The sequence below is a fragment of the Megalopta genalis genome, unplaced genomic scaffold (genome assembly GCF_051020955.1).
Source record: "Megalopta genalis isolate 19385.01 unplaced genomic scaffold, iyMegGena1_principal scaffold0222, whole genome shotgun sequence".
NCBI classification, from domain to species: domain Eukaryota; kingdom Metazoa; phylum Arthropoda; class Insecta; order Hymenoptera; family Halictidae; genus Megalopta; species Megalopta genalis.
This window is the reverse complement of record NW_027476291.1, coordinates 320997-339750: the sequence shown is the minus strand read 5'-3', so window position 1 is coordinate 339750 and position 18754 is coordinate 320997. Positions and strand designations below refer to the sequence as shown.

The following is an 18754-nucleotide window of genomic DNA, read 5'->3' as shown; positions in this document are numbered from 1 at the left end:
AAAATACCACGCGGTTCGTTAACATTTCCTAACGCATTTTTTAATCCATCTACTATGCTCTTTCCTGCTATCGCATGCACAGTAACAATATCTGCCCATTCCGCAATTTTGTAAATACCCTTTTGGTATTGCAAAGACACCGTGTTGCCGATATCCGCGAACTTCCGGTCCTCCATTAAAAGAAAATCGTGCTTCTTAGCCAAATCTTGCAAACGCTTTATAAAATCGCAGCTGAAGTCTTCTACTATATCTACGTGCGTTTTTAGTACCACAATGTGTGGTCCTACCAAATTTGCTAATTGTAAAATAGAGTCTGCTTTGGTCAAGTCTGCTGCCAAGCACAAAGTAGATTCTTTTGTTTCCATTAGATTGAATATTTTAGATGCAATCTCGTTTGTAGCCTTATTAGCGCGACAGTAAAATGGTATTTTCAGTCTGCATTCTGGAACTTTAAAAGAAGCTATTTAATATTCTATGAAGCAGAAAATGACGCAGCGTAAAATGTTATTTACCTTGATTAACGATAACAGGAGCTTGAGATAGCGACAAGTAGTTTAGTACATCTTTTCTTATCGTTGGCGTAATCTTGTCGGCTTCCACGAGGTAAGCCAAGAGACTGGTGACCGAGTACAAACTCCACATGTTTATACCATCAGCTTCAATATTCTTTTTGCCACCCTGTTCTCTGTCAATCACTACAAGAGCATCTGTTACCTTCAAACCCTCTTTCCTTAAAGTTTGTACAGTCTCTAGGATACTGCTGCCGCTAGTGACTACATCCTCAATGATCACACAATTATCTCCTAATTTAAAATGGCCTTCTATCATTTTCTTTGTGCCATATGCCTTTTCCTCTTTTCTTTTGATTAACATGGGGATATTAAAATCGACAGATATCAAAGTAGCTAATGGTAAAGCAGTGTAAGGTACACCACAGATCTGAGATACGTTTCCACGGTCCTCTGACAGTCTCCACAGTGCCTTCGCCAGTTGAGCCTTTGAAATATCAAAGAATATAAACAATTTAAAAATTATACAAATGACAGAGTATGCTTGATAGAATTTATAAATTACTCATACCATAACTTTTGGCTGAGAGATTATTACTCTCAAGTCAAAATACACTGGACTTTTCAAACCAACTTTGGTCACAAATTCTCCAAATTTGATCGCGTCGATCTCAAAAAGTGAAATGGCTAACTTCTTCAATTCTACGTCCATGGCACTCGATTTTTCGCACATGATTTCTGTCTATTGAAATTAAAACACCGCGTGCTCCCTGAAAGCATGATGCACAGAGCGATATTTAACCTGTTGCACATAGCTGTTTCTATTTCGTATTATATTTCATTCAAGTGTACAGTTCATTTTAGGATAAGAATAAATTATGCAATACGTACAGATTAATAACAATTTTAACGTTAACGATGAGGGATTAGGTTTTCTGGCACTGCGTGATCGGAACGGCAGCTTCTCACCTATGTAATCGCTTTGCTGCAGATATCAAAGTATAAATACTCCACCTGTGGCAAACAAGTGAAGCTCTCAAACTCTAAAATGATCGAACAATGGAAACTTTGTAAATAATTAGATTCTGTTAAAATTCTTGCCCTCCAATTTCATCCTCAAAGATTGAAAATTTCTCCCTCAAAATTCAGTTTTATTGTAGGACGCACTTGCATTATAAAAGATGGAAATGGAAAAATTCTAAGGTAATATCTTCGCTTGTAAATTTCAATAGGTTTGAGCAGATATAAAAATCCGTAGGGTGTGTTAAGTAAACATATCGAGTATATCAATAATATATTTCTTTATTTCCTTTAATCAATATTGCTGTTTGTATAACTGAAAACTCGATGCTCATCGAGATATTTGAGAGCCTTTCTAAAAACGCATTACCGCACCACGTGCGATAACATCAAAAATCCAGTATCTTTCGCTTAAAATAGACTTGTTTCATTTATTTCCCCAGCCCCGTAAACCTTTAACGAATCCTGCGAGTCCAGCCTGGCCGCCCTTCTTGGCTTGATCTCCCAATTTCTCACTCAAATCCGGAAACTCGACCATGTTGCAGGCCAAGTCGAAGAACAACGGTTTGCAAGGGATAGGCTGCATGGATGATGCTATTAGTTTATAATTGGAAAATACTTTTTATTTCAATCGTTTTTTGTAAGCAGTCCAAAGTTCCTTCTTATATTCCAACGCGGCAGCTAACTTGTCCTTTGCCTCGGTGATACCTCTACCAACAACAGCTAAATCTGCTCCAGATTTTACAACAGATTCTGGAGTATTGTACTGTTGACCGAAATTGTCGGAACTATGGCCGAGCTTCACTCCAGGGGTCAGCTGAACGAGACCTGGATTCGTGAATATATTCGACTGACAAACGATGCCAGCGACTATGTTCGAATTTTGTGCGATCGACACTGCGTGCCGAACGTACTCGTCATTTGTTAACGCGCCTTTAGAGGACATCTGCGCCAATATAAAAATACCACGCGGTTCGTTAACATTTCCTAACGCATTTTTTAATCCATCTACTATGCTCTTTCCTGCTATCGCATGCACAGTAACAATATCTGCCCATTCCGCAATTTTGTAAATACCCTTTTGGTATTGCAAAGACACCGTGTTGCCGATATCCGCGAACTTCCGGTCCTCCATTAAAAGAAAATCGTGCTTCTTAGCCAAATCTTGCAAACGCTTTATAAAATCGCAGCTGAAGTCTTCTACTATATCTACGTGCGTTTTTAGTACCACAATGTGTGGTCCTACCAAATTTGCTAATTGTAAAATAGAGTCTGCTTTGGTCAAGTCTGCTGCCAAGCACAAAGTAGATTCTTTTGTTTCCATTAGATTGAATATTTTAGATGCAATCTCGTTTGTAGCCTTATTAGCGCGACAGTAAAATGGTATTTTCAGTCTGCATTCTGGAACTTTAAAAGAAGCTATTTAATATTCTATGAAGCAGAAAATGACGCAGCGTAAAATGTTATTTACCTTGATTAACGATAACAGGAGCTTGAGATAGCGACAAGTAGTTTAGTACATCTTTTCTTATCGTTGGCGTAATCTTGTCGGCTTCCACGAGGTAAGCCAAGAGACTGGTGACCGAGTACAAACTCCACATGTTTATACCATCAGCTTCAATATTCTTTTTGCCACCCTGTTCTCTGTCAATCACTACAAGAGCATCTGTTACCTTCAAACCCTCTTTCCTTAAAGTTTGTACAGTCTCTAGGATACTGCTGCCGCTAGTGACTACATCCTCAATGATCACACAATTATCTCCTAATTTAAAATGGCCTTCTATCATTTTCTTTGTGCCATATGCCTTTTCCTCTTTTCTTTTGATTAACATGGGGATATTAAAATCGACAGATATCAAAGTAGCTAATGGTAAAGCAGTGTAAGGTACACCACAGATCTGAGATACGTTTCCACGGTCCTCTGACAGTCTCCACAGTGCCTTCGCCAGTTGAGCCTTTGAAATATCAAAGAATATAAACAATTTAAAAATTATACAAATGACAGAGTATGCTTGATAGAATTTATAAATTACTCATACCATAACTTTTGGCTGAGAGATTATTACTCTCAAGTCAAAATACACTGGACTTTTCAAACCAACTTTGGTCACAAATTCTCCAAATTTGATCGCGTCGATCTCAAAAAGTGAAATGGCTAACTTCTTCAATTCTACGTCCATGGCACTCGATTTTTCGCACATGATTTCTGTCTATTGAAATTAAAACACCGCGTGCTCCCTGAAAGCATGATGCACAGAGCGATATTTAACCTGTTGCACATAGCTGTTTCTATTTCGTATTATATTTCATTCAAGTGTACAGTTCATTTTAGGATAAGAATAAATTATGCAATACGTACAGATTAATAACAATTTTAACGTTAACGATGAGGGATTAGGTTTTCTGGCACTGCGTGATCGGAACGGCAGCTTCTCACCTATGTAATCGCTTTGCTGCAGATATCAAAGTATAAATACTCCACCTGTGGCAAACAAGTGAAGCTCTCAAACTCTAAAATGATCGAACAATGGAAACTTTGTAAATAATTAGATTCTGTTAAAATTCTTGCCCTCCAATTTCATCCTCAAAGATTGAAAATTTCTCCCTCAAAATTCAGTTTTATTGTAGGACGCACTTGCATTATAAAAGATGGAAATGGAAAAATTCTAAGGTAATATCTTCGCTTGTAAATTTCAATAGGTTTGAGCAGATATAAAAATCCGTAGGGTGTGTTAAGTAAACATATCGAGTATATCAATAATATATTTCTTTATTTCCTTTAATCAATATTGCTGTTTGTATAACTGAAAACTCGATGCTCATCGAGATATTTGAGAGCCTTTCTAAAAACGCATTACCGCACCACGTGCGATAACATCAAAAATCCAGTATCTTTCGCTTAAAATAGACTTGTTTCATTTATTTCCCCAGCCCCGTAAACCTTTAACGAATCCTGCGAGTCCAGCCTGGCCGCCCTTCTTGGCTTGATCTCCCAATTTCTCACTCAAATCCGGAAACTCGACCATGTTGCAGGCCAAGTCGAAGAACAACGGTTTGCAAGGGATAGGCTGCATGGATGATGCTATTAGTTTATAATTGGAAAATACTTTTTATTTCAATCGTTTTTTGTAAGCAGTCCAAAGTTCCTTCTTATATTCCAACGCGGCAGCTAACTTGTCCTTTGCCTCGGTGATACCTCTACCAACAACAGCTAAATCTGCTCCAGATTTTACAACAGATTCTGGAGTATTGTACTGTTGACCGAAATTGTCGGAACTATGGCCGAGCTTCACTCCAGGGGTCAGCTGAACGAGACCTGGATTCGTGAATATATTCGACTGACAAACGATGCCAGCGACTATGTTCGAATTTTGTGCGATCGACACTGCGTGCCGAACGTACTCGTCATTTGTTAACGCGCCTTTAGAGGACATCTGCGCCAATATAAAAATACCACGCGGTTCGTTAACATTTCCTAACGCATTTTTTAATCCATCTACTATGCTCTTTCCTGCTATCGCATGCACAGTAACAATATCTGCCCATTCCGCAATTTTGTAAATACCCTTTTGGTATTGCAAAGACACCGTGTTGCCGATATCCGCGAACTTCCGGTCCTCCATTAAAAGAAAATCGTGCTTCTTAGCCAAATCTTGCAAACGCTTTATAAAATCGCAGCTGAAGTCTTCTACTATATCTACGTGCGTTTTTAGTACCACAATGTGTGGTCCTACCAAATTTGCTAATTGTAAAATAGAGTCTGCTTTGGTCAAGTCTGCTGCCAAGCACAAAGTAGATTCTTTTGTTTCCATTAGATTGAATATTTTAGATGCAATCTCGTTTGTAGCCTTATTAGCGCGACAGTAAAATGGTATTTTCAGTCTGCATTCTGGAACTTTAAAAGAAGCTATTTAATATTCTATGAAGCAGAAAATGACGCAGCGTAAAATGTTATTTACCTTGATTAACGATAACAGGAGCTTGAGATAGCGACAAGTAGTTTAGTACATCTTTTCTTATCGTTGGCGTAATCTTGTCGGCTTCCACGAGGTAAGCCAAGAGACTGGTGACCGAGTACAAACTCCACATGTTTATACCATCAGCTTCAATATTCTTTTTGCCACCCTGTTCTCTGTCAATCACTACAAGAGCATCTGTTACCTTCAAACCCTCTTTCCTTAAAGTTTGTACAGTCTCTAGGATACTGCTGCCGCTAGTGACTACATCCTCAATGATCACACAATTATCTCCTAATTTAAAATGGCCTTCTATCATTTTCTTTGTGCCATATGCCTTTTCCTCTTTTCTTTTGATTAACATGGGGATATTAAAATCGACAGATATCAAAGTAGCTAATGGTAAAGCAGTGTAAGGTACACCACAGATCTGAGATACGTTTCCACGGTCCTCTGACAGTCTCCACAGTGCCTTCGCCAGTTGAGCCTTTGAAATATCAAAGAATATAAACAATTTAAAAATTATACAAATGACAGAGTATGCTTGATAGAATTTATAAATTACTCATACCATAACTTTTGGCTGAGAGATTATTACTCTCAAGTCAAAATACACTGGACTTTTCAAACCAACTTTGGTCACAAATTCTCCAAATTTGATCGCGTCGATCTCAAAAAGTGAAATGGCTAACTTCTTCAATTCTACGTCCATGGCACTCGATTTTTCGCACATGATTTCTGTCTATTGAAATTAAAACACCGCGTGCTCCCTGAAAGCATGATGCACAGAGCGATATTTAACCTGTTGCACATAGCTGTTTCTATTTCGTATTATATTTCATTCAAGTGTACAGTTCATTTTAGGATAAGAATAAATTATGCAATACGTACAGATTAATAACAATTTTAACGTTAACGATGAGGGATTAGGTTTTCTGGCACTGCGTGATCGGAACGGCAGCTTCTCACCTATGTAATCGCTTTGCTGCAGATATCAAAGTATAAATACTCCACCTGTGGCAAACAAGTGAAGCTCTCAAACTCTAAAATGATCGAACAATGGAAACTTTGTAAATAATTAGATTCTGTTAAAATTCTTGCCCTCCAATTTCATCCTCAAAGATTGAAAATTTCTCCCTCAAAATTCAGTTTTATTGTAGGACGCACTTGCATTATAAAAGATGGAAATGGAAAAATTCTAAGGTAATATCTTCGCTTGTAAATTTCAATAGGTTTGAGCAGATATAAAAATCCGTAGGGTGTGTTAAGTAAACATATCGAGTATATCAATAATATATTTCTTTATTTCCTTTAATCAATATTGCTGTTTGTATAACTGAAAACTCGATGCTCATCGAGATATTTGAGAGCCTTTCTAAAAACGCATTACCGCACCACGTGCGATAACATCAAAAATCCAGTATCTTTCGCTTAAAATAGACTTGTTTCATTTATTTCCCCAGCCCCGTAAACCTTTAACGAATCCTGCGAGTCCAGCCTGGCCGCCCTTCTTGGCTTGATCTCCCAATTTCTCACTCAAATCCGGAAACTCGACCATGTTGCAGGCCAAGTCGAAGAACAACGGTTTGCAAGGGATAGGCTGCATGGATGATGCTATTAGTTTATAATTGGAAAATACTTTTTATTTCAATCGTTTTTTGTAAGCAGTCCAAAGTTCCTTCTTATATTCCAACGCGGCAGCTAACTTGTCCTTTGCCTCGGTGATACCTCTACCAACAACAGCTAAATCTGCTCCAGATTTTACAACAGATTCTGGAGTATTGTACTGTTGACCGAAATTGTCGGAACTATGGCCGAGCTTCACTCCAGGGGTCAGCTGAACGAGACCTGGATTCGTGAATATATTCGACTGACAAACGATGCCAGCGACTATGTTCGAATTTTGTGCGATCGACACTGCGTGCCGAACGTACTCGTCATTTGTTAACGCGCCTTTAGAGGACATCTGCGCCAATATAAAAATACCACGCGGTTCGTTAACATTTCCTAACGCATTTTTTAATCCATCTACTATGCTCTTTCCTGCTATCGCATGCACAGTAACAATATCTGCCCATTCCGCAATTTTGTAAATACCCTTTTGGTATTGCAAAGACACCGTGTTGCCGATATCCGCGAACTTCCGGTCCTCCATTAAAAGAAAATCGTGCTTCTTAGCCAAATCTTGCAAACGCTTTATAAAATCGCAGCTGAAGTCTTCTACTATATCTACGTGCGTTTTTAGTACCACAATGTGTGGTCCTACCAAATTTGCTAATTGTAAAATAGAGTCTGCTTTGGTCAAGTCTGCTGCCAAGCACAAAGTAGATTCTTTTGTTTCCATTAGATTGAATATTTTAGATGCAATCTCGTTTGTAGCCTTATTAGCGCGACAGTAAAATGGTATTTTCAGTCTGCATTCTGGAACTTTAAAAGAAGCTATTTAATATTCTATGAAGCAGAAAATGACGCAGCGTAAAATGTTATTTACCTTGATTAACGATAACAGGAGCTTGAGATAGCGACAAGTAGTTTAGTACATCTTTTCTTATCGTTGGCGTAATCTTGTCGGCTTCCACGAGGTAAGCCAAGAGACTGGTGACCGAGTACAAACTCCACATGTTTATACCATCAGCTTCAATATTCTTTTTGCCACCCTGTTCTCTGTCAATCACTACAAGAGCATCTGTTACCTTCAAACCCTCTTTCCTTAAAGTTTGTACAGTCTCTAGGATACTGCTGCCGCTAGTGACTACATCCTCAATGATCACACAATTATCTCCTAATTTAAAATGGCCTTCTATCATTTTCTTTGTGCCATATGCCTTTTCCTCTTTTCTTTTGATTAACATGGGGATATTAAAATCGACAGATATCAAAGTAGCTAATGGTAAAGCAGTGTAAGGTACACCACAGATCTGAGATACGTTTCCACGGTCCTCTGACAGTCTCCACAGTGCCTTCGCCAGTTGAGCCTTTGAAATATCAAAGAATATAAACAATTTAAAAATTATACAAATGACAGAGTATGCTTGATAGAATTTATAAATTACTCATACCATAACTTTTGGCTGAGAGATTATTACTCTCAAGTCAAAATACACTGGACTTTTCAAACCAACTTTGGTCACAAATTCTCCAAATTTGATCGCGTCGATCTCAAAAAGTGAAATGGCTAACTTCTTCAATTCTACGTCCATGGCACTCGATTTTTCGCACATGATTTCTGTCTATTGAAATTAAAACACCGCGTGCTCCCTGAAAGCATGATGCACAGAGCGATATTTAACCTGTTGCACATAGCTGTTTCTATTTCGTATTATATTTCATTCAAGTGTACAGTTCATTTTAGGATAAGAATAAATTATGCAATACGTACAGATTAATAACAATTTTAACGTTAACGATGAGGGATTAGGTTTTCTGGCACTGCGTGATCGGAACGGCAGCTTCTCACCTATGTAATCGCTTTGCTGCAGATATCAAAGTATAAATACTCCACCTGTGGCAAACAAGTGAAGCTCTCAAACTCTAAAATGATCGAACAATGGAAACTTTGTAAATAATTAGATTCTGTTAAAATTCTTGCCCTCCAATTTCATCCTCAAAGATTGAAAATTTCTCCCTCAAAATTCAGTTTTATTGTAGGACGCACTTGCATTATAAAAGATGGAAATGGAAAAATTCTAAGGTAATATCTTCGCTTGTAAATTTCAATAGGTTTGAGCAGATATAAAAATCCGTAGGGTGTGTTAAGTAAACATATCGAGTATATCAATAATATATTTCTTTATTTCCTTTAATCAATATTGCTGTTTGTATAACTGAAAACTCGATGCTCATCGAGATATTTGAGAGCCTTTCTAAAAACGCATTACCGCACCACGTGCGATAACATCAAAAATCCAGTATCTTTCGCTTAAAATAGACTTGTTTCATTTATTTCCCCAGCCCCGTAAACCTTTAACGAATCCTGCGAGTCCAGCCTGGCCGCCCTTCTTGGCTTGATCTCCCAATTTCTCACTCAAATCCGGAAACTCGACCATGTTGCAGGCCAAGTCGAAGAACAACGGTTTGCAAGGGATAGGCTGCATGGATGATGCTATTAGTTTATAATTGGAAAATACTTTTTATTTCAATCGTTTTTTGTAAGCAGTCCAAAGTTCCTTCTTATATTCCAACGCGGCAGCTAACTTGTCCTTTGCCTCGGTGATACCTCTACCAACAACAGCTAAATCTGCTCCAGATTTTACAACAGATTCTGGAGTATTGTACTGTTGACCGAAATTGTCGGAACTATGGCCGAGCTTCACTCCAGGGGTCAGCTGAACGAGACCTGGATTCGTGAATATATTCGACTGACAAACGATGCCAGCGACTATGTTCGAATTTTGTGCGATCGACACTGCGTGCCGAACGTACTCGTCATTTGTTAACGCGCCTTTAGAGGACATCTGCGCCAATATAAAAATACCACGCGGTTCGTTAACATTTCCTAACGCATTTTTTAATCCATCTACTATGCTCTTTCCTGCTATCGCATGCACAGTAACAATATCTGCCCATTCCGCAATTTTGTAAATACCCTTTTGGTATTGCAAAGACACCGTGTTGCCGATATCCGCGAACTTCCGGTCCTCCATTAAAAGAAAATCGTGCTTCTTAGCCAAATCTTGCAAACGCTTTATAAAATCGCAGCTGAAGTCTTCTACTATATCTACGTGCGTTTTTAGTACCACAATGTGTGGTCCTACCAAATTTGCTAATTGTAAAATAGAGTCTGCTTTGGTCAAGTCTGCTGCCAAGCACAAAGTAGATTCTTTTGTTTCCATTAGATTGAATATTTTAGATGCAATCTCGTTTGTAGCCTTATTAGCGCGACAGTAAAATGGTATTTTCAGTCTGCATTCTGGAACTTTAAAAGAAGCTATTTAATATTCTATGAAGCAGAAAATGACGCAGCGTAAAATGTTATTTACCTTGATTAACGATAACAGGAGCTTGAGATAGCGACAAGTAGTTTAGTACATCTTTTCTTATCGTTGGCGTAATCTTGTCGGCTTCCACGAGGTAAGCCAAGAGACTGGTGACCGAGTACAAACTCCACATGTTTATACCATCAGCTTCAATATTCTTTTTGCCACCCTGTTCTCTGTCAATCACTACAAGAGCATCTGTTACCTTCAAACCCTCTTTCCTTAAAGTTTGTACAGTCTCTAGGATACTGCTGCCGCTAGTGACTACATCCTCAATGATCACACAATTATCTCCTAATTTAAAATGGCCTTCTATCATTTTCTTTGTGCCATATGCCTTTTCCTCTTTTCTTTTGATTAACATGGGAATATTAAAATCGACAGATATCAAAGTAGCTAATGGTAAAGCAGTGTAAGGTACACCACAGATCTGAGATACGTTTCCACGGTCCTCTGACAGTCTCCACAGTGCCTTCGCCAGTTGAGCCTTTGAAATATCAAAGAATATAAACAATTTAAAAATTATACAAATGACAGAGTATGCTTGATAGAATTTATAAATTACTCATACCATAACTTTTGGCTGAGAGATTATTACTCTCAAGTCAAAATACACTGGACTTTTCAAACCAACTTTGGTCACAAATTCTCCAAATTTGATCGCGTCGATCTCAAAAAGTGAAATGGCTAACTTCTTCAATTCTACGTCCATGGCACTCGATTTTTCGCACATGATTTCTGTCTATTGAAATTAAAACACCGCGTGCTCCCTGAAAGCATGATGCACAGAGCGATATTTAACCTGTTGCACATAGCTGTTTCTATTTCGTATTATATTTCATTCAAGTGTACAGTTCATTTTAGGATAAGAATAAATTATGCAATACGTACAGATTAATAACAATTTTAACGTTAACGATGAGGGATTAGGTTTTCTGGCACTGCGTGATCGGAACGGCAGCTTCTCACCTATGTAATCGCTTTGCTGCAGATATCAAAGTATAAATACTCCACCTGTGGCAAACAAGTGAAGCTCTCAAACTCTAAAATGATCGAACAATGGAAACTTTGTAAATAATTAGATTCTGTTAAAATTCTTGCCCTCCAATTTCATCCTCAAAGATTGAAAATTTCTCCCTCAAAATTCAGTTTTATTGTAGGACGCACTTGCATTATAAAAGATGGAAATGGAAAAATTCTAAGGTAATATCTTCGCTTGTAAATTTCAATAGGTTTGAGCAGATATAAAAATCCGTAGGGTGTGTTAAGTAAACATATCGAGTATATCAATAATATATTTCTTTATTTCCTTTAATCAATATTGCTGTTTGTATAACTGAAAACTCGATGCTCATCGAGATATTTGAGAGCCTTTCTAAAAACGCATTACCGCACCACGTGCGATAACATCAAAAATCCAGTATCTTTCGCTTAAAATAGACTTGTTTCATTTATTTCCCCAGCCCCGTAAACCTTTAACGAATCCTGCGAGTCCAGCCTGGCCGCCCTTCTTGGCTTGATCTCCCAATTTCTCACTCAAATCCGGAAACTCGACCATGTTGCAGGCCAAGTCGAAGAACAACGGTTTGCAAGGGATAGGCTGCATGGATGATGCTATTAGTTTATAATTGGAAAATACTTTTTATTTCAATCGTTTTTTGTAAGCAGTCCAAAGTTCCTTCTTATATTCCAACGCGGCAGCTAACTTGTCCTTTGCCTCGGTGATACCTCTACCAACAACAGCTAAATCTGCTCCAGATTTTACAACAGATTCTGGAGTATTGTACTGTTGACCGAAATTGTCGGAACTATGGCCGAGCTTCACTCCAGGGGTCAGCTGAACGAGACCTGGATTCGTGAATATATTCGACTGACAAACGATGCCAGCGACTATGTTCGAATTTTGTGCGATCGACACTGCGTGCCGAACGTACTCGTCATTTGTTAACGCGCCTTTAGAGGACATCTGCGCCAATATAAAAATACCACGCGGTTCGTTAACATTTCCTAACGCATTTTTTAATCCATCTACTATGCTCTTTCCTGCTATCGCATGCACAGTAACAATATCTGCCCATTCCGCAATTTTGTAAATACCCTTTTGGTATTGCAAAGACACCGTGTTGCCGATATCCGCGAACTTCCGGTCCTCCATTAAAAGAAAATCGTGCTTCTTAGCCAAATCTTGCAAACGCTTTATAAAATCGCAGCTGAAGTCTTCTACTATATCTACGTGCGTTTTTAGTACCACAATGTGTGGTCCTACCAAATTTGCTAATTGTAAAATAGAGTCTGCTTTGGTCAAGTCTGCTGCCAAGCACAAAGTAGATTCTTTTGTTTCCATTAGATTGAATATTTTAGATGCAATCTCGTTTGTAGCCTTATTAGCGCGACAGTAAAATGGTATTTTCAGTCTGCATTCTGGAACTTTAAAAGAAGCTATTTAATATTCTATGAAGCAGAAAATGACGCAGCGTAAAATGTTATTTACCTTGATTAACGATAACAGGAGCTTGAGATAGCGACAAGTAGTTTAGTACATCTTTTCTTATCGTTGGCGTAATCTTGTCGGCTTCCACGAGGTAAGCCAAGAGACTGGTGACCGAGTACAAACTCCACATGTTTATACCATCAGCTTCAATATTCTTTTTGCCACCCTGTTCTCTGTCAATCACTACAAGAGCATCTGTTACCTTCAAACCCTCTTTCCTTAAAGTTTGTACAGTCTCTAGGATACTGCTGCCGCTAGTGACTACATCCTCAATGATCACACAATTATCTCCTAATTTAAAATGGCCTTCTATCATTTTCTTTGTGCCATATGCCTTTTCCTCTTTTCTTTTGATTAACATGGGGATATTAAAATCGACAGATATCAAAGTAGCTAATGGTAAAGCAGTGTAAGGTACACCACAGATCTGAGATACGTTTCCACGGTCCTCTGACAGTCTCCACAGTGCCTTCGCCAGTTGAGCCTTTGAAATATCAAAGAATATAAACAATTTAAAAATTATACAAATGACAGAGTATGCTTGATAGAATTTATAAATTACTCATACCATAACTTTTGGCTGAGAGATTATTACTCTCAAGTCAAAATACACTGGACTTTTCAAACCAACTTTGGTCACAAATTCTCCAAATTTGATCGCGTCGATCTCAAAAAGTGAAATGGCTAACTTCTTCAATTCTACGTCCATGGCACTCGATTTTTCGCACATGATTTCTGTCTATTGAAATTAAAACACCGCGTGCTCCCTGAAAGCATGATGCACAGAGCGATATTTAACCTGTTGCACATAGCTGTTTCTATTTCGTATTATATTTCATTCAAGTGTACAGTTCATTTTAGGATAAGAATAAATTATGCAATACGTACAGATTAATAACAATTTTAACGTTAACGATGAGGGATTAGGTTTTCTGGCACTGCGTGATCGGAACGGCAGCTTCTCACCTATGTAATCGCTTTGCTGCAGATATCAAAGTATAAATACTCCACCTGTGGCAAACAAGTGAAGCTCTCAAACTCTAAAATGATCGAACAATGGAAACTTTGTAAATAATTAGATTCTGTTAAAATTCTTGCCCTCCAATTTCATCCTCAAAGATTGAAAATTTCTCCCTCAAAATTCAGTTTTATTGTAGGACGCACTTGCATTATAAAAGATGGAAATGGAAAAATTCTAAGGTAATATCTTCGCTTGTAAATTTCAATAGGTTTGAGCAGATATAAAAATCCGTAGGGTGTGTTAAGTAAACATATCGAGTATATCAATAATATATTTCTTTATTTCCTTTAATCAATATTGCTGTTTGTATAACTGAAAACTCGATGCTCATCGAGATATTTGAGAGCCTTTCTAAAAACGCATTACCGCACCACGTGCGATAACATCAAAAATCCAGTATCTTTCGCTTAAAATAGACTTGTTTCATTTATTTCCCCAGCCCCGTAAACCTTTAACGAATCCTGCGAGTCCAGCCTGGCCGCCCTTCTTGGCTTGATCTCCCAATTTCTCACTCAAATCCGGAAACTCGACCATGTTGCAGGCCAAGTCGAAGAACAACGGTTTGCAAGGGATAGGCTGCATGGATGATGCTATTAGTTTATAATTGGAAAATACTTTTTATTTCAATCGTTTTTTGTAAGCAGTCCAAAGTTCCTTCTTATATTCCAACGCGGCAGCTAACTTGTCCTTTGCCTCGGTGATACCTCTACCAACAACAGCTAAATCTGCTCCAGATTTTACAACAGATTCTGGAGTATTGTACTGTTGACCGAAATTGTCGGAACTATGGCCGAGCTTCACTCCAGGGGTCAGCTGAACGAGACCTGGATTCGTGAATATATTCGACTGACAAACGATGCCAGCGACTATGTTCGAATTTTGTGCGATCGACACTGCGTGCCGAACGTACTCGTCATTTGTTAACGCGCCTTTAGAGGACATCTGCGCCAATATAAAAATACCACGCGGTTCGTTAACATTTCCTAACGCATTTTTTAATCCATCTACTATGCTCTTTCCTGCTATCGCATGCACAGTAACAATATCTGCCCATTCCGCAATTTTGTAAATACCCTTTTGGTATTGCAAAGACACCGTGTTGCCGATATCCGCGAACTTCCGGTCCTCCATTAAAAGAAAATCGTGCTTCTTAGCCAAATCTTGCAAACGCTTTATAAAATCGCAGCTGAAGTCTTCTACTATATCTACGTGCGTTTTTAGTACCACAATGTGTGGTCCTACCAAATTTGCTAATTGTAAAATAGAGTCTGCTTTGGTCAAGTCTGCTGCCAAGCACAAAGTAGATTCTTTTGTTTCCATTAGATTGAATATTTTAGATGCAATCTCGTTTGTAGCCTTATTAGCGCGACAGTAAAATGGTATTTTCAGTCTGCATTCTGGAACTTTAAAAGAAGCTATTTAATATTCTATGAAGCAGAAAATGACGCAGCGTAAAATGTTATTTACCTTGATTAACGATAACAGGAGCTTGAGATAGCGACAAGTAGTTTAGTACATCTTTTCTTATCGTTGGCGTAATCTTGTCGGCTTCCACGAGGTAAGCCAAGAGACTGGTGACCGAGTACAAACTCCACATGTTTATACCATCAGCTTCAATATTCTTTTTGCCACCCTGTTCTCTGTCAATCACTACAAGAGCATCTGTTACCTTCAAACCCTCTTTCCTTAAAGTTTGTACAGTCTCTAGGATACTGCTGCCGCTAGTGACTACATCCTCAATGATCACACAATTATCTCCTAATTTAAAATGGCCTTCTATCATTTTCTTTGTGCCATATGCCTTTTCCTCTTTTCTTTTGATTAACATGGGGATATTAAAATCGACAGATATCAAAGTAGCTAATGGTAAAGCAGTGTAAGGTACACCACAGATCTGAGATACGTTTCCACGGTCCTCTGACAGTCTCCACAGTGCCTTCGCCAGTTGAGCCTTTGAAATATCAAAGAATATAAACAATTTAAAAATTATACAAATGACAGAGTATGCTTGATAGAATTTATAAATTACTCATACCATAACTTTTGGCTGAGAGATTATTACTCTCAAGTCAAAATACACTGGACTTTTCAAACCAACTTTGGTCACAAATTCTCCAAATTTGATCGCGTCGATCTCAAAAAGTGAAATGGCTAACTTCTTCAATTCTACGTCCATGGCACTCGATTTTTCGCACATGATTTCTGTCTATTGAAATTAAAACACCGCGTGCTCCCTGAAAGCATGATGCACAGAGCGATATTTAACCTGTTGCACATAGCTGTTTCTATTTCGTATTATATTTCATTCAAGTGTACAGTTCATTTTAGGATAAGAATAAATTATGCAATACGTACAGATTAATAACAATTTTAACGTTAACGATGAGGGATTAGGTTTTCTGGCACTGCGTGATCGGAACGGCAGCTTCTCACCTATGTAATCGCTTTGCTGCAGATATCAAAGTATAAATACTCCACCTGTGGCAAACAAGTGAAGCTCTCAAACTCTAAAATGATCGAACAATGGAAACTTTGTAAATAATTAGATTCTGTTAAAATTCTTGCCCTCCAATTTCATCCTCAAAGATTGAAAATTTCTCCCTCAAAATTCAGTTTTATTGTAGGACGCACTTGCATTATAAAAGATGGAAATGGAAAAATTCTAAGGTAATATCTTCGCTTGTAAATTTCAATAGGTTTGAGCAGATATAAAAATCCGTAGGGTGTGTTAAGTAAACATATCGAGTATATCAATAATATATTTCTTTATTTCCTTTAATCAATATTGCTGTTTGTATAACTGAAAACTCGATGCTCATCGAGATATTTGAGAGCCTTTCTAAAAACGCATTACCGCACCACGTGCGATAACATCAAAAATCCAGTATCTTTCGCTTAAAATAGACTTGTTTCATTTATTTCCCCAGCCCCGTAAACCTTTAACGAATCCTGCGAGTCCAGCCTGGCCGCCCTTCTTGGCTTGATCTCCCAATTTCTCACTCAAATCCGGAAACTCGACCATGTTGCAGGCCAAGTCGAAGAACAACGGTTTGCAAGGGATAGGCTGCATGGATGATGCTATTAGTTTATAATTGGAAAATACTTTTTATTTCAATCGTTTTTTGTAAGCAGTCCAAAGTTCCTTCTTATATTCCAACGCGGCAGCTAACTTGTCCTTTGCCTCGGTGATACCTCTACCAACAACAGCTGAATCTGCTCCAGATTTTACAACAGATTCTGGAGTATTGTACTGTTGACCGAAATTGTCGGAACTATGGCCGAGCTTCACTCCAGGGGTCAGCTGAACGAGACCTGGATTCGTGAATATATTCGACTGACAAACGATGCCAGCGACTATGTTCGAATTTTGTGCGATCGACACTGCGTGCCGAACGTACTCGTCATTTGTTAACGCGCCTTTAGAGGACATCTGCGCCAATATAAAAATACCACGCGGTTCGTTAACATTTCCTAACGCATTTTTTAATCCATCTACTATGCTCTTTCCTGCTATCGCATGCACAGTAACAATATCTGCCCATTCCGCAATTTTGTAAATACCCTTTTGGTATTGCAAAGACACCGTGTTGCCGATATCCGCGAACTTCCGGTCCTCCATTAAAAGAAAATCGTGCTTCTTAGCCAAATCTTGCAAACGCTTTATAAAATCGCAGCTGAAGTCTTCTACTATATCTACGTGCGTTTTTAGTACCACAATGTGTGGTCCTACCAAATTTGCTAATTGTAAAATAGAGTCTGCTTTGGTCAAGTCTGCTGCCAAGCACAAAGTAGATTCTTTTGTTTCCATTAGATTGAATATTTTAGATGCAATCTCGTTTGTAGCCTTATTAGCGCGACAGTAAAATGGTATTTTCAGTCTGCATTCTGGAACTTTAAAAGAAGCTATTTAATATTCTATGAAGCAGAAAATGACGCAGCGTAAAATGTTATTTACCTTGATTAACGATAACAGGAGCTTGAGATAGCGACAAGTAGTTTAGTACATCTTTTCTTATCGTTGGCGTAATCTTGTCGGCTTCCACGAGGTAAGCCAAGAGACTGGTGACCGAGTACAAACTCCACATGTTTATACCATCAGCTTCAATATTCTTTTTGCCACCCTGTTCTCTGTCAATCACTACAAGAGCATCTGTTACCTTCAAACCCTCTTTCCTTAAAGTTTGTACAGTCTCTAGGATACTGCTGCCGCTAGTGACTACATCCTCAATGATCACACAATTATCTCCTAATTTAAAATGGCCTTCTATCATTTTCTTTGTGCCATATGCCTTTTCCTCTTTTCTTTTGATTAACATGGGAATATTAAAATCGACAGATATCAAAGTAGCTAATGGTAAAGCAGTGTAAGGTACACCACAGATCTGAGATACGTTTCCACGGTCCTCTGACAGTCTCCACAGTGCCTTCGCCAGTTGAGCCTTTGAAATATCAAAGAATATAAACAATTTAAAAATTATACAAATGACAGAGTATGCTTGATAGAATTTATAAATTACTCATACCATAACTTTTGGCTGAGAGATTATTACTCTCAAGTCAAAATACACTGGACTTTTCAAACCAACTTTGGTCACAAATTCTCCAAATTTGATCGCGTCGATCTCAAAAAGTGAAATGGCTAACTTCTTCAATTCTACGTCCATGGCACTCGATTTTTCGCACATGATTTCTGTCTATTGAAATTAAAACACCGCGTGCTCCCTGAAAGCATGATGCACAGAGCGATATTTAACCTGTTGCACATAGCTGTTTCTATTTCG

General features: G+C 38.3%; 7 protein-coding genes across 7 annotated transcripts; all 7 read right to left on the bottom strand.

Annotated features, from left to right (window-relative positions):
* Positions 1–7: 7 nt before the first annotated feature.
* Positions 8–990, bottom strand: LOC143262797 (uridine 5'-monophosphate synthase-like; the record flags this gene model as incomplete). Its single annotated transcript, XM_076528266.1, has 2 exons — positions 513–990; positions 8–448 (listed from the first exon to the last, which is right to left on the bottom strand). Coding segments are annotated over exons 1-2 (802 nt in total), but the record flags the coding sequence as incomplete, so codon positions are not given.
* An 803-nt stretch (positions 991–1793) lies between these two features.
* On the bottom strand, positions 1794–3478 carry LOC143262803 (uridine 5'-monophosphate synthase-like). Its single transcript, XM_076528273.1, has 2 exons — positions 3001–3478; positions 1794–2936 (listed from the first exon to the last, which is right to left on the bottom strand). Exons 1-2 carry the CDS (start codon positions 3359–3361, stop codon positions 2152–2154), a joined length of 1146 nt encoding a protein of 381 aa, XP_076384388.1. The 5' UTR covers positions 3362–3478; the 3' UTR covers positions 1794–2151.
* Positions 3479–4281: 803 nt separating this feature from the next.
* On the bottom strand, positions 4282–5966 carry LOC143262800 (uridine 5'-monophosphate synthase-like). Its single transcript, XM_076528269.1, has 2 exons — positions 5489–5966; positions 4282–5424 (listed from the first exon to the last, which is right to left on the bottom strand). The coding sequence occupies exons 1-2, from the start codon at positions 5847–5849 to the stop codon at positions 4640–4642; spliced, it is 1146 nt and encodes a 381-aa protein (XP_076384384.1). The 5' UTR covers positions 5850–5966; the 3' UTR covers positions 4282–4639.
* Positions 5967–6769: 803 nt separating this feature from the next.
* Positions 6770–8454, bottom strand: LOC143262799 (uridine 5'-monophosphate synthase-like). Its single transcript, XM_076528268.1, has 2 exons — positions 7977–8454; positions 6770–7912 (listed from the first exon to the last, which is right to left on the bottom strand). The coding sequence occupies exons 1-2, from the start codon at positions 8335–8337 to the stop codon at positions 7128–7130; spliced, it is 1146 nt and encodes a 381-aa protein (XP_076384383.1). The 5' UTR covers positions 8338–8454; the 3' UTR covers positions 6770–7127.
* Positions 8455–9257: 803 nt separating this feature from the next.
* Positions 9258–10942, bottom strand: LOC143262804 (uridine 5'-monophosphate synthase-like). The gene is made up of 2 exons (XM_076528274.1): positions 10465–10942; positions 9258–10400 (listed from the first exon to the last, which is right to left on the bottom strand). The coding sequence occupies exons 1-2, from the start codon at positions 10823–10825 to the stop codon at positions 9616–9618; spliced, it is 1146 nt and encodes a 381-aa protein (XP_076384389.1). The 5' UTR covers positions 10826–10942; the 3' UTR covers positions 9258–9615.
* An 803-nt stretch (positions 10943–11745) lies between these two features.
* Positions 11746–13430, bottom strand: LOC143262801 (uridine 5'-monophosphate synthase-like). Its single transcript, XM_076528271.1, has 2 exons — positions 12953–13430; positions 11746–12888 (listed from the first exon to the last, which is right to left on the bottom strand). The coding sequence occupies exons 1-2, from the start codon at positions 13311–13313 to the stop codon at positions 12104–12106; spliced, it is 1146 nt and encodes a 381-aa protein (XP_076384386.1). The 5' UTR covers positions 13314–13430; the 3' UTR covers positions 11746–12103.
* An 803-nt stretch (positions 13431–14233) lies between these two features.
* Positions 14234–18406, bottom strand: LOC143262796 (uridine 5'-monophosphate synthase-like). The gene is made up of 4 exons (XM_076528265.1): positions 17929–18406; positions 17155–17864; positions 15441–15924; positions 14234–15376 (listed from the first exon to the last, which is right to left on the bottom strand). Exons 1-4 carry the CDS (start codon positions 18287–18289, stop codon positions 14592–14594), a joined length of 2340 nt encoding a protein of 779 aa, XP_076384380.1. The 5' UTR covers positions 18290–18406; the 3' UTR covers positions 14234–14591.
* Between the last annotated feature and the right edge of the window lie 348 nt (positions 18407–18754).

What these genes read in the sequence shown, in the direction of transcription:
- LOC143262803 (XM_076528273.1), bottom strand. Translation starts at nt 3,361, where the DNA reads ATGTTAATCAAAAGAAAAGAGGAAAAGGCATATGGCACAAAGAAAATG. An exon ending in TCCTGTTATCGTTAATCAAG is followed by an intron (nt 2,937 to 3,000) that starts GTAAATAACATT and finishes CTTCTTTTAAAG; the next exon opens with TTCCAGAATGCAGACTGAAA.
- LOC143262800 (XM_076528269.1), bottom strand. Translation starts at nt 5,849, where the DNA reads ATGTTAATCAAAAGAAAAGAGGAAAAGGCATATGGCACAAAGAAAATG. An exon ending in TCCTGTTATCGTTAATCAAG is followed by an intron (nt 5,425 to 5,488) that starts GTAAATAACATT and finishes CTTCTTTTAAAG; the next exon opens with TTCCAGAATGCAGACTGAAA.
- LOC143262799 (XM_076528268.1), bottom strand. Translation starts at nt 8,337, where the DNA reads ATGTTAATCAAAAGAAAAGAGGAAAAGGCATATGGCACAAAGAAAATG. An exon ending in TCCTGTTATCGTTAATCAAG is followed by an intron (nt 7,913 to 7,976) that starts GTAAATAACATT and finishes CTTCTTTTAAAG; the next exon opens with TTCCAGAATGCAGACTGAAA.
- LOC143262804 (XM_076528274.1), bottom strand. Translation starts at nt 10,825, where the DNA reads ATGTTAATCAAAAGAAAAGAGGAAAAGGCATATGGCACAAAGAAAATG. An exon ending in TCCTGTTATCGTTAATCAAG is followed by an intron (nt 10,401 to 10,464) that starts GTAAATAACATT and finishes CTTCTTTTAAAG; the next exon opens with TTCCAGAATGCAGACTGAAA.
- LOC143262801 (XM_076528271.1), bottom strand. Translation starts at nt 13,313, where the DNA reads ATGTTAATCAAAAGAAAAGAGGAAAAGGCATATGGCACAAAGAAAATG. An exon ending in TCCTGTTATCGTTAATCAAG is followed by an intron (nt 12,889 to 12,952) that starts GTAAATAACATT and finishes CTTCTTTTAAAG; the next exon opens with TTCCAGAATGCAGACTGAAA.
- LOC143262796 (XM_076528265.1), bottom strand. Translation starts at nt 18,289, where the DNA reads ATGTTAATCAAAAGAAAAGAGGAAAAGGCATATGGCACAAAGAAAATG. An exon ending in TCCTGTTATCGTTAATCAAG is followed by an intron (nt 17,865 to 17,928) that starts GTAAATAACATT and finishes CTTCTTTTAAAG; the next exon opens with TTCCAGAATGCAGACTGAAA. An exon ending in TTGGTAGAGGTATCACCGAG is followed by an intron (nt 15,925 to 17,154) that starts GCAAAGGACAAG and finishes GATATTTCAAAG; the next exon opens with GCTCAACTGGCGAAGGCACT.